An 18,158-nucleotide genomic window follows, 5' to 3' on the forward strand; every position below is an offset into this window, starting at 1 on the left:
AATCCTATCCAAGTTTTCTTTTTCCCAGTACATTTTTCATAAAAATCTTACCAACATTATTGACTCTGCTTTCTTTGAAGGTGTGATTGTTTTGTTCTTGGAAATCTGAAATAAACTTGTTCTGGCTTTCCCCTTCAGATGGAATTATATCATTTGCATGAGGGCTTATCAGGAAATCCTGACTATCGTCTTACAGTCCCAAGAGTTAATAAACTGTAGTCATACAGTCTCTGTGAAAGGGGTGGAAAAAAACCCTTTTCACATATTTCTGTTGTAATTTTAAAACAAATGTGAGTTGTTTCGTTAGTCAGTCTTCACGAAACTGACCTTTCTCTGATTTCCTGTCTCTCAAATCAGCAACAACAGCACTCAAATTAAAAACTGTTTGATTAATGATTGAGTTCTGCTTTAAAAGAGTAAATACTGATCATCTACAGCGTTCACTAAACAGACTGACACAGAAACAAAAATCAGATTGTTAGAACTTAATGTTTACAGACATACTAGACTCCTCAAATATATTTGTGGTATGGAAGGATATATCATTATTGGTTCTCTTCCGATTTTCTGATCTTGTGTCCACACAGTCAGGAAAGAAAATCTTTGTTAGGTAAAGAGGGAGTCCTGCAAGCAGGTGCCAGCAGCGTGCAGGTGAGGGATGTTAGTAAGAGGAGACTGCCGGGATAAGGAGTGGCTGGGGCTTGGTGTCAGAGAGAAGGACCCACTTCTCTCCCCCATGCCGTGTAAAATGGCATGCCTCACATGGCCAGATCTTCCAACTTTTCAAGAAAAGCCAGAAATAGAAATTTCATGTGAAATTTTCCAATTTAAGAATGATGGCTACTAATTTAAATTCTTTCAGAACATAATTCAGGCCAAGAAAACACATCTGTGTCCCAGACACAGCCCTTGAGCCACCCGTTTACAGTGTCTAGTGTAAAATACATTGCAATCTCCTAATGCAGTCCTCATGATTGAAAAATTAGGAATTTTCAAAATGAAACTTTCCAGCGTTTTGTCTTGAGACACTTGAGTCAGAAGAAATCGCCTCTGTTTTATATGTATTTGGAGCTACTGGTGTAAGATTGGCATATGGTCGTAAAACCTGTCTTTCTGTCTTCTTTCACATTCCAGATTACAGGACAGGCCCTTGTTTCACTCAGGTCAACAACCAGATGTGCCAAGGGCAGCTGACAGGCATTGTCTGCACCAAGACTCTGTGCTGTGCCACCATCGGACGGGCCTGGGGCCACCCCTGTGAGATGTGTCCTGCCCAGCCTCAGCCCTGCCGACGGGGCTTTATCCCCAACATCCGCACTGGAGCTTGCCAAGGTGAGTTCGCCATCTACCCATGTGCACAGACTTGTGTGGGTCTCCTTTCACTGTGCTCGGAGGGTCTGCGGCTCTTAACTCATACCATTCAAACTCCTGCCACTTCCAAGAGGGGCCTCATTAGCAAGCGTGACTAGAGATAACCTTCTTATTAGCCACCTACTGAATAATCACTTTTCAGGTCTTGACATAAATGGAGAAGAGAGGAGATACTATGAAAAACTGGGGAAAATTTTTTAAAAATTGATTAAAATATCTTATATAATCAGAGGACAAGCCACTCCCAGATCTTCATCCGGGAGGCACTACACTCTCCTTACCACAACCCCTCAAACTATACACATGGAAATACTCTTGAATATCTCATTCAAGAGATAGGAATCTAGGCTCAGGTCACAGGGAGAAAAGAACTGCCTGACATTGTTATTAATAGTGTCTGTAGAGGCAAAGTGTAAACTCTGTCCTTGAACGTAGTTATTGAAGAGTTTATATCCAGTTGGTGACAGTCTGGTCTCCAAGCAGTCTTCCAAACCACATCCTGGTGTATGTTTTATGTATCAGGACTAGACTGGGGCCCTGAGGATGCTACAGTAGTAGACTTCAACCCAAGTAGTCAAAGTAAATTGTTACATTTTTACTGGATAATTATTTCAATTAATTTTCAGCCACCACAATTCTTACCCTTTTTTGGCTACTTTTCTGATATCATGTGTATATTAAACCCATTTTTAGAGTTTAGCAAGAGCTCTATAATGAATTCTCTCATGGCAGTAGGATCACAGGAAAATGAAAAATGACTTTTGTATTATTCAGAGAAATGATATTACTCATAGTTGAGACTTGAAGAGTTGGGTTTATTTGTTATCATGAAATCACATACAAAGTTAGATTCCTGAGGTCTTTCAAATTGATGTTAATGACCAGGATCACAGGCACAGATGTTATCTACTCAACCCCTGTAAATGTCACATTGCAGAAAGCCAGTCCAGTGTCCTAAAACCCAAATGAGAGTTATAGTTTGGGAAGCCTGCCTATAGCTTCAGTTCACTGAATAATAATCATTTAGGTGCTCTGCGTAATTTGGTAAACATATCTCTAACAGTGGCCTGACAGATTTTTGTTAGTTTTGTAGTTCTGTAAAAGTTAATGTTAAAAACTGGTCTCTATCGAAACTGTCCCAATAAGAACTATAGGGATGCCCAAAGGATAAACCTACATGTCAGCTGTGAACTTTGAATGGTTTTGTGATTTGTCTCTTGGCTTCTTATCTGTCACAGGTCAGACCTAATATGGAAACCATGTAAAAGTCATTTTCAATCTTCTGTTTTCGGGGTGCCTGGGTGGCTCAGTCAGTTAAGTGTTTGACTTCAGCTCAGGTCATGATCATGGAGTCCTGGAATTGAGCCCCGCATCAGGTTCCCTGCTCAATGGGGAGTCTGCTTCTCCCTTTGCCCCTCTCCCCGTTCTTGTTCTCTCTCTCTCTCTCAAGTAAATAAATAAGATCTTTAAAAATAATAATAATAATCTGCTGTTTTCTGTGGGTAATAAAATCCTCTTATCTTTGATACAACTACCAGTCTGATTTTATAGAGTTTCTGATAAAGTAATTTTTATAGAAGATGTACCATATTCTATATAGTATTTACCATACTTTATAGCTTTCCTCAATTAGATAAGAATACAATAAAATTTATATAATTTATATAGATTCCTACTAAAGAGAAACTACTATATGGATCTAGACTAGTACTGACTGGATTTACTGAGGTAATACTTTCTGTTTATTCTACGGCACGTATCCCTTTCTGATATTCTTGCTCATTTATTGTCTTTATTGCTTTAACTTTACCGCCAGTGAATGTGTAAGATCCTTTGGGTGATAGATCTCTTTTATTCTTTAATATCTCTGAGGCATCTGGAAGAGTACCTGACATGTGGTAGATACTCAGTAACTATCTTTTGAATTAATAAATGGGATTAAGATTAACATACATCAGAAGCCCCTATTTCGTGAAAATAGTCCAGTTGAGAGAAACTCTTAACTTCAACTAAAATATCCCAAATTACTGACTCTCCTCATCTTCTACATCTGCACTTAGGCTTTTTTTTTTTTTTCTTTACCTTTATATTTTGTCCGAGAGGCCTAGTTTTTCTGAATACACTTTTTAAATGTAGGATCTGATCTCAAATTTCCCAAATAACCTTCAGGATTTAGTAATGTCTGAAGGCTTATTTATTTGATTTTGTTTATGCAGTGAAGATAATTTTTCAGTTCCACTTGCCTAAAAATATAATGGATAAATACAGCAACAGCAGCAAAATGAAACTTGCCACATGGTTAAAATATCTGGAAAAGCAAGTTTAAAAAGTTCTGCTTTATTTCAAAATCATGGCATAGTCAGAAGCCTCTCAATTAAATACTAATCCTCAGTTCAGGCTATTTTAAGACTGCATCTTAATGTGATTTCATGTTCCCTTTAAATTCCTAGACTGTTTCCCAAATATTCTGCCAAGTTGATTGGGAAGATTCATGGCATGAAAAAAAATGACATGATAGAACATGATGCATACATGTCATACTTTTAAAAATAATAGTGATCTTTTTGATCGTATAATTAAAAATTTTTGTTGAGTTAAAAATAGATTTCAGATGCATAGAAGATGACTGCAAATAGCTTAATATTGGTTCTAAAGTGTAGTTCATATTAGCCAAGGACATTTCTGACGTTCTAAACATAATGTTATTCTGTAGTTGATACAATTAGTGAATTACCTTATTTGTGGCTTCAGAGGACATGAAATATCTGGTAATAAACAGAATAACTGTTCATATATAGATTTCCATAAAATTTACATAGACTCCTTTTAAAGAGAAAATACTATATAGATCTACTAGATTAATACTGAGTAGATTACCTAGGGTAATTTGCTCATTAAATTGTGTCTTTTGCTTCATCCTGGACAATATTAACAGACTGACGTTGAGCCTCTGTTCTATTCCATGCAGCTTGGGAGGCACAAGAAATCAGATGTACGTGACAGAGTCAGGACCTAGCTAGGACCCAGGACAAGGACTTGAATAAAGATAGCAGTATAGACCCTAAATCAGTCCCTGCCAAACCAATGGCGCTTTGTGTTTTTTTCAAACGATTACAGTGTTCAGAAATATCTAATTCATTTACTCAGGTTGCGCATGAAAAATGTAGAGCGGTTGACCGTCCTCTGAACCCACACGGGCATGGGTCGCCCCTCAGTCGTAGATTGGAAGGAAGATGCCCTCAGGAGAATGTTATTTCCAGGCCTTCTATATAGCGCAAAATAGAAAGGAGATTTGGTTCATTTGATTAGTATAAATTATTAAAAACACATTTATCTAGGCAGTCTACATTGATCTAGTTAACTAGATCATTAGAAAGTTTAACTTTTATTCATACTGTGTGAAAACAAGCCATTCCTATACAATCCAGAAAATTTACCTAAAACATAATTAATTGTAGAAACTGCCTTTTTTTTTTTTAAATAATGTGTGGTGGTATATGGGTGTGTTGTGTATTATATCTTAATGAAAGAAGATGTTACTTGAAAGACACATTATACACGGTGAAACTTCAATGAGGTTACCACAGGGCTATTCCTTTATACTTCTACACTTAACTTTACAAACATACAGCTTAGTGGAAGAAGATGTGATTTGAACAACAGTTTATATGCAATGTAGTTTCAATGAGATAAACAGTACAGCTATTCCCATATGCTTCTACACATGTGTTTGCAAATGCTTATATCTTAATGACAGAAGATGTTACTTGAAAGACGAATTATATACAGTGTGGTTTCATTGAGTTAAGGACAAGCCCATTCCCATACATTTCTCTCTTTTTTTAAAGTTTTTATTTAAATTCCAGTTAGCATACAGTATAATATTAGTTTCAGGTGTGATTCAGTACTTCCATACAGCACCCAGTGCTCATCACAACTCTTATTTAAACATAGAATATTCTCCTTCTTCTAACTGAAGAAAAACTAGCAATAAATAATAGAAAATGAGATCTTCTAAAATTAAATTCTACTGCCCCCAGTTGAAAGCAGTGATGAACACTTGCAACTGTTGAGAAGTCATTGGAACAGGGAGAATCTTCTGAGTATTTTCTCTGCATATCAGCATTCTGAGGCTCTTCAGAGGCCGTGGATCTCCTTTTGGAAAGGCAGAAAATACCCCTGAGTGAGAGAGGTCTACTACAGATCCTCAGAGGAAGTTGAACCACTGGTGAGCATCTCAAAAGAATATCTAAAAAGGCAGAGTAGAGGGTCACACCCCCACCTGAAAGTTGAAAATTAATACAAAGGCAAAAAAAAAAAAAAAAAAGAAAAAGTGGGAGAGACTTTGGTGAGTGGGTACTATCAAGTATTTCATATAGAAATTTCTTTCAAACCAACTCGTTTCTTCTTGGGCTCTCCCCACTTCTGCTTCAGCAGGAAATGGCCCCATTTAAAGATGGGTAATAAAGGAAAAAGGTCTACATGTAACAACTGAAAAAAAGAGAAAAATATTTGGAAGAGGCATGCTTCAAGGAAGAATTACCCAAATGAACACAAGATTTATACACTTCTTTCTTAGCTTCAGGAAAGGAAAATCAATGTGGTCTTCCTTTTAAAATGTGCTCAAAGTAGAGTTATAAGAATTCGGTAAAGACAATCAGAGATAAAAAGTGGGTTGGTAGTGGGGCATCTGGGTGGCGCAGTCGTTAAGCATCTGCCTTCGGCTCAGGGCGTGATCCCAGCGTTCTGGGATCGAGCCCCATGTCAGGCTCTTCCTCTGGGAGCCTGCTTCTTCCTCTCTCACTCCCCCTGCTTGTGTTCCCTCTCTGGCTGGCTGTCTCTCTCTGTTAAATAAATAAAATCTTAAAAAAAAAAAAAAGTGGGTTGGTAGTACTCAAAAAAAAAAAAAAACTGAAGAAGGATTTGAAATTTTACTTAATAAAAAGAAATAATACATATATACATACAAACATGCATAAAACTGAAAAAAATATTGGTGACAAAAGTAAAGATAGAGGAAATCACAAATCATAATGTTGGGGAACAGTAATTAGACAATGATTACAAAGAATCAGATACATGGTGAGATCCAACTAAAGGAAGCTGTGGAAAGGAGCTGAAAAAGAGTCTTAGAGATAAAATAGAAGGATTTTCTAAAATGGATAAAAGCATCAGGCTGCGTATTGGAAGGCACAAAACTTCAATAAAAATAGAGGATAAATGGAATCCCTTGGACAAAATAAAACAGAATAAGCAAGTATTTTTTTAAAGGAGGTACCCCTGAGTCTAAGACTTCTCTGGAGCAACTCATATAGACTGGAAAACAGTGTGGCAATGTTTGCACACTTTTGAGGTAATGACCTCTGCTTGATTTGACATATTTTTAAATGAAATTATTTTAGTTGGTCTATAGAATATCAATAATAGGGGGACCAGAGTGGAAGCAAAGACACCACTTAGAAGTTTGCTGTAGTAGTACAGATGGTATATAATGGAGGATGAAACCAGAATACAGGCGGAGGGAAGACTTGAGGCATATTCAGGGAGGGAGCGTTTGTTACTGATGGAACGAAGTCAGACAAGTAAGAGGGAGACCGTGAATTTATCTCCAATGAGGTGAGGAAGATTGAGACAGAGAAGCATGCTCTGTTCTTTTCATTCCAAACACAGAGTCCTACAGGTAGTAGCTTACTAGCACTTGCTTGTGGAGTTGATCACTTACTTAGCATTTGAATTTTGTGAATACATGAATAGGTATTCTGAAATGAAACCATGTTGAATGGTTGCCAAAATACCCCAGAGTTCTCAGATTCCAGGTAGAGACAGACTGTTCTTCAGTTACTATTCGTAATGGCTGATACTCATTTTCCTAGAAATACAAGTAATGTGTGAATATCTGCGGAGTATACGAATGAGAACTTAAATTTTAAAAATGGATCTAATTTGCTGATGGGCAAAGTTTAAAAAAGCATGTGCTATTAAATGCATAATAATAGGAATTGGTCCTTAATTCCCACAGATATAAATTAAATGAACCATCTTTATATGCCTGTACCACTGAAGATATTTTTCCACATTTTAATATGAACTAAAAATAATATGCTAACTTACCTAATCAGTTTAATCTTTTAGGGCAAGTTTATTTCAAGAAGTTGGAGAATAAATGAGTTCATAAACTAGAATTACCATTACTTTGCTACATTATTTATAACCTTAATTAATAGACATACACTGAAGGGCCTGTATAAGGTTTAAGTTTCAAAAGATTTATCTGAATTCTAAACTTAAAGTTAATTACACTATATGTTAACTAATTGGAACGTAAATAAAAATTTGGGGAAAAAAAGATTTAGCTTCATTGTATAAAATGATTACGTGTGATTTGAAGTTGTTCAACATTTAAAGAAATAGTTTGTGCTTGAACTGAAGGAATGAACAGAAACACATCTGTATAATCAGGACACGGGAAAACTATTCAGACTTTAGTAGTTTCTTATGCTAGCACTTTGAAAATGTAGAAATTCTTGCGTAGTTTGAAGGTCTGAGGCTTGCTTTTTTTGTTTTTATAGAGAGCACTTGTGTATGTTTTTAGGTTTAAGTTGATTATTTCTGCAAGATTTCTGTAAAATTTTTCTTTTTCATTTTAATGATTAACTTGATCTACCTTAAATTAATTCTGTATGGCTGAGTAGTCTAGGGTACTTCAAAAATAAAGGTTTTATTTTTCCTTCTAGGAAAATACTTTTTAGGCAATTAGAAATTAAGCCCCATAAAGTTGATTTTGCTTTTTCCTTTGAAAAATTACTGATTCTACTAAATATGTAGTCAAAGATTTTATGAATAGTATTAAGGGATTTATAGGTTTGGCCCCATTTTTTAGCTTATATCATGATATTCTTTCTCTGATTTATCTGCCAGGAAAAGAGGTTTCTAGGGATGTTTTACACCACACTGTAATGAGGGTGGAAATGTAGTACATTTTAAAAAACAATGTGGTTTGAAATGTTCTGAATTAAACAGTTTGGTATATAAATTTCTTGCTATATATTTCATTCTAGTTTTTTGTTTGGATCAGATATCCTTTAATAAGACAATGAAATCTACCTTAATTTCAGTATAAAATATTTTGGGCTACTGTAATTTCTTATGGACAGATAAAGTGAGGAAGAAATAATAAAGATGCTAAGCTCTTTTGTAGGCTTAAATTCTCTAATTTACGTTCTCTAAGATGCAGCGAACTGTGAACTTATGAAAAATAATAGGGTAAATCAATGTATACTGACTTAGAGATGTATCCACAAAATAATCATAATGAACAAAAAAAAAGCAAGATGCAGAACACATAGAGTGTGATCTTATTCTTGTTATATAAACTGACTGATGCTCTGAATGTGTTTGTGAGTACAAGTCATAAAGAACAGACTAAGTTACATCAATATCTGTTTAACTTTCTCTTTTTCTGTATCTTGAAGGTTATTACAGTGAGCTTATGTAGTATTTTGTAATTAAACATATATTAGTAAGTATGTTAGCCTGTCAATTTTAATAGATAACATAAATTTGCATAAGCTAATATTTTTATGAACCATGTTTATTTCTCATAACACTAGACTGAATTAGGGAGTATTACCTCTTGCAGGGAGAGAAATTAAGAGAAATTTACATGGGTATAAAATGATGGATTCAAAAACTCTAAATCCAGAGAGTTTTCTCAGTACTCTACAGTTTGTTAGCTATATTTTGTTTGTTTTTATAAAGATTTTATTCATTAGAGAGGGACAGAGAAGAGGGAGAAGGAGACTCTCCACTGAGCAGGGAGCCTGATGGATGTGGGCTTCGATCCCAGGACCCCAGGATCATGACCTGAGCCAAAGGCAGATGCTTAACCAACTAAGCCCCCCAAGCATCCCTAGAGTGCATGCTCTCTCCCTCTCTCTCTCTCTCTCTCTCTCTCCATATATCTCTCCATGTATATATGTATATGTATTATTATTTTTTTTTTGGTACAGGCTCTTTATCAAGTTGGGGAAGTTCCCTTATATTTCTGGTTTATTGAGATTTTTGAAGTAATGACTGAGTGTTGAATTTTGTCACTTGCTTTTTTCACATTAGAATATGATCATGTGTTTTCTCATTGTATTGATTGATGTTTGAATGTTTAAGCAACCTTAAATACCTGGGATTAACCTCACTTGATCATGATGTAATAATTTTTTATGTATTGCTAAAGTTGCCTTGCTAAGAATTTTTGTGTGCCTATTCCAAAAATGTATTATTGTGTTTTGTTTTTTTTTTTCTTGTAATGTATTTGTCTCTCTTTGGGGTCAACTATATGCTAGCCCAATAAAATGGGTGGGCTAGAGTCGCTTGTTCTCTTTTTCATAAGAATTTTTGTATAGCTGGTATTGTTTCTTCTTTAAGTATTTGAAAGGATTTAGTAGTAAAGCCACCTAGGCCTGAAGTTTTCTTTGTGCAAAGATTTTCAAGTATGAATGAAATTAACTTTAATAGATGTAGGTCTATTCAGATGATCTGTTCTTGAGTGAGCTTTGGTAGTTCTGTCTTTCTAGGAATTTGTACGCTTTATCTACGTGGTTGAATTTAGTACCATAAAGTTGTCAAACTAGTTCATTTGATCCTTTTAATCTCTATAGAATTTGTATTGATGTGCCCACTTTTATTCCTTAATATTGATCTTTTCTTCTCTCCTTTTTCTTGGTTGGTCTTGAGAGATCTCATTGGTTTTACTTGTATTTCCAGAGAGCCAGGTTTTGTGGTGATTGATTATCTCTGTTGTTTGACAGTTGTTCTGTTTTATCATTAATATTTTCTTGCTTCTGTCTACTTTAGGTTTAATATGCTCTTCTTCTTAAAATTTCTTTATATAAAAACTTAGCTAACCAATTTTAGACTTTGTTCTTTTTGTAAAATAAGCATTTTAACACTACATATTTATCTCTAAGCACCACTCTAGCTGCATCCTACCAATTTTGATATGCTGTATTCTCATTTTTCATGTGATTTCTTCTTTGAACCATGGATTATTTCAGAGTATATTGTTTAAATTCCAAATGTTGGAGGATATCCCAGATGTTTTTTATTATTTACTTCTAGTTTAACATAATTTTTTTATGTTTAATGAGCCTTTTTGCATGGCCTCAGAATATAGTCTGTCTTGGTCAAATACCCCATGTGCACTTGAAAATAGCATGTATCCTGCTGAAGTTGGGTGAGTTGTTCTATAAATGTCAACTAGGACAAGTTGGTTGAAAGTATCGTGCAAGTCTTATGTATCCTTACTGATTTTCAGTCTACTTGTTCTGTTAGTTAATAAGGGATATGGAAATGTCCAGCTCTAATTGTAGATTTCTCTCTTTTTTTTTTTTTTCAGTTCTGTCACTTTTTGTTCTGGGTGCTTAACATTTTATAATCAGCATATATACATTGTACATCATTATGTCCTCTTAATGAATTGACCCCTTTGTCATTATGAAATATCCATCTTTATCCCTGGTAATGGTTCTTGTTCTGATAACTACTTTGTACAATATTAACTTAGCCACCTCAGCTTTCTTTTGATTGAGTACATGCATCTTTTCATCCTTTTCCTTTTTAAGCTATCTCTCTCAAAGTGGGTTTCTTATAAACAATATAAAATTATATCTTTTAAAAAATCAATTATGGCAATCTCAGCCTTTTTAATTGAATTACTAGTACCATTTACACTTCCTATGATTATCAAAATTATTGAGTTTAAATTAGTACCTTACTATTTCTTGTCTTTTTTGTCCCATCTATTCTTTATTCCTCTTTGCCTGCCTGTATTAGAGTGAGTATATTTTAGTATTTCATTTTATCTCCATAATCGGATCATTAACTCCACCTCTTTAACATTATAGAACATTAGTTTTATTTAAAATTACAAAATTTAGTGTTTGTCTTTACATATTTAACTTACTATAGTCTATATTCAAATAATATTATGTCACTTCACTTACAATGTAACAATTTTACAATAGTATTCTCTTTCCCCCTTTAATCTTTTAGCTATAGTGGTTATACTAGTTACTTCTTTGTGTTTTATAATCTTCAAAACACATTACTATTATTTTGCTGTTGCTGTTTTCAACAACAACCAGTTATCTTTAAGTTTATTTAAAAATAAATAGGTATTTTAAATTTGTCAGCATGTTTACTATTTTCAGTGCTTTTTGGTTTTTGTGTAGACCATAATTTTCATCTCATTTTTATTTTTCCTGAAGAACTTCCTTTTTTTTTTTTTTTTTTTAAGTAGGCTCCACACTGTGGAGCCCAACATAGGGCTTGAAGTCATGAACTTGAGATCAAGACCTGAGCTGAGATCAGTAGTTGGATGCTTAACTAACTAAGCCACCCAAGCGCCCCTCCTGCTAAAGAACTTCTTTTAACATTTCTCGTAGACTCTTGACGTTTATTGGTCTGAAAATCTGTATTACAGATTCTTGGATTTCATTTGTCAATATTAAGATTTTCGGTTCCTAAATGGATAAAGCTTAAAGGGTGAGGAAGATAATCGCCATGTTTAAGGTTTTAAATTTAGAAAAAGAATATGACACTACTAATTCGAAGGGTACATGTACCCCAATGTTTATAGCAGCATTATCAACAATAGCTAAATTATGGAAAGAGCCCAGATGTCCACTAACTGATGAATGGATAAAGAATAAGTGTTATATATATACAATGGAATATTACTCAGCCATCAAAAGAACAAAATATTGCCATTTGCAGTGATGTAGATGAAGCTAGAGAATATTACGCTGAGCAAAATAAGTCATTCAGAGAAAGACAAATTCCATATCACTCATATGTGGAACTTAAGAAGCAAAACAAATGAACAAAGAAAAAGACCAAGAAACAGACTTTTAACTCTAGAAAACAAACTGGTGGTTACCAGAGATGGGTGCAATGGGGATTGGGGATTAAGGAGCGCACTTGTGATGAGCACCAGGTGATGTATGTAAGTGTTGAATTACTTAATTCTACACCTGAAACTAAGCTATATGTGAACTAACTAGAATTTAAATAAAAACTTGGAAAAAAAAAGAATATGATAAATTCAATATAACACTGTTTAAGGGATACAGACAACTTTCAGATGAGGAAATTTAAAAGCTAACACACAAAGTAATTAGTAATTAGAGAAGTGAAAACTAGAATTAATATCCCTTTACAATTATTAGACCAAAGAAAATTGGGATTTTGGATATTTATATCATGTGTTAGCAGGCGGGAAAAAAAAGAATCCTCATGGACAATAGAGGTTTGTGAACTACTTGTTGGGTATATGGATTGCTAGTGGTATGAAGGCATTTTGGCTGTTGGGCACTGTTTACTCATATTGGGTGTATATATATTGCGTGATATAGTAATTCTGCTCCGAGTCTACAGCAAAGGGATGAAAAGTCTCTGAGTTTTACAGTCCATAGTTATGCAACTCCATGAAGAGACACGGTAGAGACTTTCATTGTATCATGCTCTGAGGTGGTGAGAAGATGGAGGTAGACAAGTACCCATCACCAGGAGAGTGAACACACCCAGAAGTGTTCTGCAGCAAATCAAAGCAAGAGATTGGTTGTCCACTTAACAATAGGGATGGATTTTCTTAATAAACAGTGAAATTTCAAAAGAAAATAACAAGAACGAAAAGGAACTCTTTAACATACATGATTTATATGAATTAAAATATATGCATACAAAGCGGTCCCAATGCCCATTATACCATGCTCTTGAGAACAACTGATCTTTTTTTGTACATTACATTAAAGGAATAGGTGTAGATACTCTGGAAGTTAGTGGTATCTTTGTTCACAGTGCTTTCTTCTTGCAGATGTTGATGAATGTCAGGCGATTCCTGGGATATGCCAGGGAGGAAACTGCATCAATACAGTGGGCTCTTTTGAATGCAAATGCCCTGCTGGTCACAAGCAGAGTGAAACTACTCAGAAGTGTGAAGGTGAGTGTCTGTACTTTCAGGGACATGTCTACTGATGACTCCGAATCCCAGAAAGTCATAACTTCATTTTGAATTTTGAAGGATTTAATCATAATTACAATTCTTTATTTTAATGTGAGTATGAAGGCATAGAGTGGTTTTGTATCAGTTTGTGTATTTAATGTGTTTGATTTGGAAAGAGCCAGTGAACATTTTATGAGGGGTTTGTTATCTCAGTTTCTCTGTTGTAGTGGGATTGGGAATATCCAGCCCTTTATATTTTTCCTTAATAGAGTGGTTTTCCAGTTCACTTACAAAATTATATCAAAGATTAAAATTCTGAGTGAAGTAGAGTGTCTGGTGTAAAATGATACATTAGAAGTTGGCACTCTGTCCTTTATTATTAAATAAGTATTTTGAATTCTTTATTATTAAATAAGTATTTTGAATGTTGTTTCTTGGCTGCCTGCCAAATTAAAAAACCAGTATTATTGACTCAAGGAGAATTTGGAAATTACCACAGCAGGTATCCTGTGGAAGAAGAGCTTACTCAAATAAAGATATCAAAAACATAATAATTTTCTGGAATGTGATTATGATATTGAATGTGAATTGAATATAATTTTGAAGTGTGAACTCCATAAGCATTCCTCATATAGAATAAAATCACTTGGCATATTTATGTGTGATCCAAAGCTTTATCGTTATTACAAAATTCAAGAAGCTGCTAAAGGTGTCTAGCTTTCCTAACATAGATACTTAGAATAATGTTGATACTTCCAGTAGTATTGAAGTATAATATCTATCTTTAGAATGATTACTTAAATCAATTTATTCCAATTAAACTAATTTTCTTGAGACAAATACTGTATCTCTTTTCATTTTTTTGTGACATAAGCATTCTTATCTACTCAAAGTTTAGAAAAAATTTATTCCAGAAATTTGTTTTTGGCAGTCTGGCTTACCTGAGGTGGAAGAATGTGTATCTGAACTTACATGGGAAATTCAGTAAATCTGAACTTGATTTTCTGTGCCTGTTATGATTTTATCTGGGAGTGTTTTCCTAGTCGAGTAAACTAAATTTAGCAAATACATATTGTAATTGTTCCTGTGAAGAAAATATCACAAGTTTATTTAGACCCATTTATCTACTTAATTAAGTCTTCTGTTCTTTCCCTTTCCAAAAGGCAGTATTTGGGGCTTATTTTTTGTTGTTTGGTCGTAAAAAGTTTTGTCCCTCTCTGTAGAAAAAGTGGTGGGACAAAGGTAAAAATCTAAAGTTTAATTACAGAAGACAAACGGGAATAGGAACTATTTTATTGGACAGGAGGTAGAGGCATGGCTGTACATGGTATGGTTCCAACACCAGAAATCATTCCATGGACCCGGGGAACATGTATTGTTCTATATTTTGTATTTAGCCTACTGCCTTTCTAGTCTGCTCTAAATTAATCTTCATAATTACATACAGTTTACATTATTTCAACTTAATTTCATGCTCCCCCAAAAGAGAAGGTAATAAAATGTGGCTAATTATATTAAAGACCCAATATATTCTCCCTGAAACTCTTAGGAAGAATGTCCATACAGTTTATGGCTTTTAAATATAATAAATATTGATAACCAATGTCTGCTTACATTGGAACGGTTAAGAAAAATACTTGCAAGATGGGAAAATTAAGTGAGCCCCGAAATTGGACCAGCGAGTTGGGGACTTGCAGAAGGTCTGGGTTATGCTGCTGTATCCTTGCTACTTCTTGTATTTTCCTTCCTGGCCTCTTTGGGGGTTGATTCTATGGCTCAACCTTTTGTCATTCTCCTTCACTTTTTACTTCTGAAATACTATCCAGGCTAGATCCAAGGGTGGTAGACTTAGGAACAAAGACAGTGTTTGATTGTAGGTGAGAAGGCACAGGCACTGACTGATGAAAGTGGTTGTGACATTTCCATTAATCATCAAACAATATATTTCTTCTTAGCTGAAAATAGAATGAGCCTTTTCCACATCGCATTTCATCAAAACAACATATAGAGCCAAGGCAGAGTTTGGAGAGAGACAGTGCAACTCTTTATTCACACTTGTCTGTGTTCTTTAGGAAAGGGAGCTGTTGATGTAATGTAGGCACCACCCAGAGCCCGAATCCAGTCCTTTCCTTCCTTACTTCCTGTCCCGGCAGCCAAATCCACTTAGCCATTGCCCAGAAAGAATTATGTGATTTAATATATGGGATTGGTGGGGAATAGCAGAATTGGAAGAAGTGGTGATTAGAATTTGAAAACTAAAGGTTTTATGAAGCCTTTATTTTGTGAGTAAGTCATATTTATTTGGATAGTTTTTAAAAGTAACTATTATCAATTTTCCTTAAGTAATAGTGTTCTTTTATGTAAAAGATCAAGTGGTATTTCCTTACATAAAACTATTTCATGTAATTGGTAGCGTAATGTATCTGGAAAGACTGTAAACTATTGCTACACTCAGTGACAGCTTTGAATTATAGTCAGTTTATGTATGATTTATACAGTGTTAGTGTAAAAATGTTGACATAAATTTAAAGTTAGTATTTGCCCTAAATAAAAATGTAACCATAGCAATTACTTTTGACCAACTGTCAAGGTAAGATATTTTAGTTTTCTATGTAGATTACAAGGTGAACATAAAATACGGTAGTATTGGAAGATTTATATGAAAATGATGTCCTTTCTGTTTCTCTCTTGTGGCACATACTAGATTTCTGTTCATAGGGCAATGAACTTTTCTAAAATCTTTTTTATTCTAAGTTTCTGTGTCTGTCCAGAAATAAGAAAGCTAACCAGTGTTTTGAATCTGAGTGATTTGGGGAAATGGTGGCAGCATTAGCAGCAAAGTGAGCTTATTAACTTTAAAAGATTGTGTTATTCTTTTTTTTTTTGGTGGATATCTGTTGGTTGACCATCTCGCTCCCAACACTTGGGTAAGATTCTTGAGGGCAAAAACTCTGTCTTGTTTATTGCTGTATCCCCAAGCTTGAAACTGTTCCTGCTATATCGCAGGCTCCTAAAAATATATATTGAGTAATTGGGAGTATGGTGGATAACAAGTTAATTTCCTTGACTTGGGTTGAACATCCACAAAGAAGCTAAAATGTGGGGCCAGAGTTAAAATTGTATTTAGAAAGAGTCCAGTGTCCCATATTACGAGAATTTTTCCTTCATCTGATTTTTTTTTAATTTGCTTAATAATCTTATTTTGCTCTGGTTACCGTTCAAAGACAAAGAGCGTAAATAGTTAAGTGCAATTTGGCATCTTCTGCTTGTTCATTGGGATATCTTCGCAGCTAGAATCTTATCCTGAAAGGCTTGTTCTGCTGAAAATGCGAGTTTGAACATATATAGTTTATACTCAAATGAAAAAAAAATGGTGTAGTAGCATTCATCTCTTTAGTTAATGTCTAAAACACATGACTAGGTATCTGTATTGAGACTTCTTTTTGGTTTATATCAGTGGTTGGGTGGATTCTCTATCTGAGAATCTGAGCCCAGAGCATAAAGGAATACTCTGTGTGTGTGTGTGTGTGTGTGTGTGTGTGTGTGTGTGTGTGTGTGTGTATGTGCCCGTCTGTCTGTCTGTCTTTCTAAAGGAGAATCAGTTATTTTCCCCCTTCACTCATTTATGGTCTCAGATATTGTTAAGCCTCTCAGGCCTACTGAAGTCAAGTCTTATTTCTCCTGGGCCAGTTTGGCTCCAAAATCTTTTCCGAATTCTGTTGTACAGTGGGGAAAATGATCCGTTGGTGGAATAAACTGTTTCTTCACATCCAAAGGGAAGGCTTTTTTCAGTTACTTTATTCAAAGATTCTTTCATCCAAATATCCGTTTATTTTAAATGAGGAAGAGAAGTAGCACACATCAATATAATATGAAATTGTATATTAGAAGGCTGTGGCATTTTTCATTTTTATGATAAAATATGTTATTTTGGATTTCAGTCCACTTGGAGAAAGCACAAGTAGGTGCCAGCTGTCCTTGCATGATCCCCCTCTTTCAGACTATACCTTCTTTAACATTCTTGGAGGTGGTTATTCTTTCCTGGCTTAAATGGAAGGCAGGAAAATAGCATCATTGTATTGGAAAGCTTCCCTTCAATGGCTCTTTATATGTCAAATAGTTGTTTGCAATTTATTCTGAAGAGTCTTCAGCTTTGTTCCATTACCACAGCTTTAGTCGTTTGAGATTTGTGACAACAAATATATTTATTTATGCTCATGAAACTCATGAACCTTGTTGGCACAGTATCTTTGGTTGCTATTCCAACTCTGCTTTGATAAACCGTGGAAAATAAACTTCTGTCCCAAATTGAAAAATGCTTTCTTTTACTCATATTACCAAAAGTATATTAATTTTAAAATAAATAATAAATAAACTCATTGACCATTGTCCAAAAGGTAAACTACATATTAAAATTGATATTTAAGTAGGGAGATTGTAAATATTGGAAACACATAAAACTTTTTAGGTCATCAATTTAGAAAACACAGAAGTATCATTTTTAAATCCTTCTTAAAAGAAATTTACAACATTATAATTAAAAAATAAATTCTCTCTCCCTTAAATAAGAAAGCCCAGTCTGCTAAACTCAAACCTACTGTCTGCCCCATAACAAATAAGTTATTCCTCTATAACAGCCCTTTTTTACATTGTATTTTAATTATTTTTGTCTGATGACAGTATAGATCACACCAAAATATGTTAATAAAAGCTAATATTTTTTTTTAAAGATTTTATTTATTTATTTGTCAGAGAGAGAGCACAAGTGGGGGAGAGGCAGGCAGAGGGA

At 34.6% G+C, this 18,158-nt stretch overlaps 1 protein-coding gene across 1 annotated transcript in view; it reads left to right on the plus strand.

The window, feature by feature from the left end:
- The window catches only part of FBN2 (fibrillin 2), a 240,051-nt gene that overhangs the window by 63,503 nt on the left and 158,390 nt on the right, over positions 1-18,158 (plus strand). The window contains exons 6-7 of the mRNA XM_045794807.2: positions 1,135-1,332; positions 13,241-13,366. Of these exons, the coding sequence (XP_045650763.1) occupies positions 1,135-1,332; positions 13,241-13,366 (324 nt within the window). The remainder of the gene's footprint in view (positions 1-1,134; positions 1,333-13,240; positions 13,367-18,158) is intronic.

The sequence above is a fragment of the Ursus americanus genome, chromosome 5 (genome assembly GCF_024610735.1).
Source record: "Ursus americanus isolate L20-20 chromosome 5, mUrsAme1.1.p, whole genome shotgun sequence".
Taxonomy (NCBI): domain Eukaryota; kingdom Metazoa; phylum Chordata; class Mammalia; order Carnivora; family Ursidae; genus Ursus; species Ursus americanus.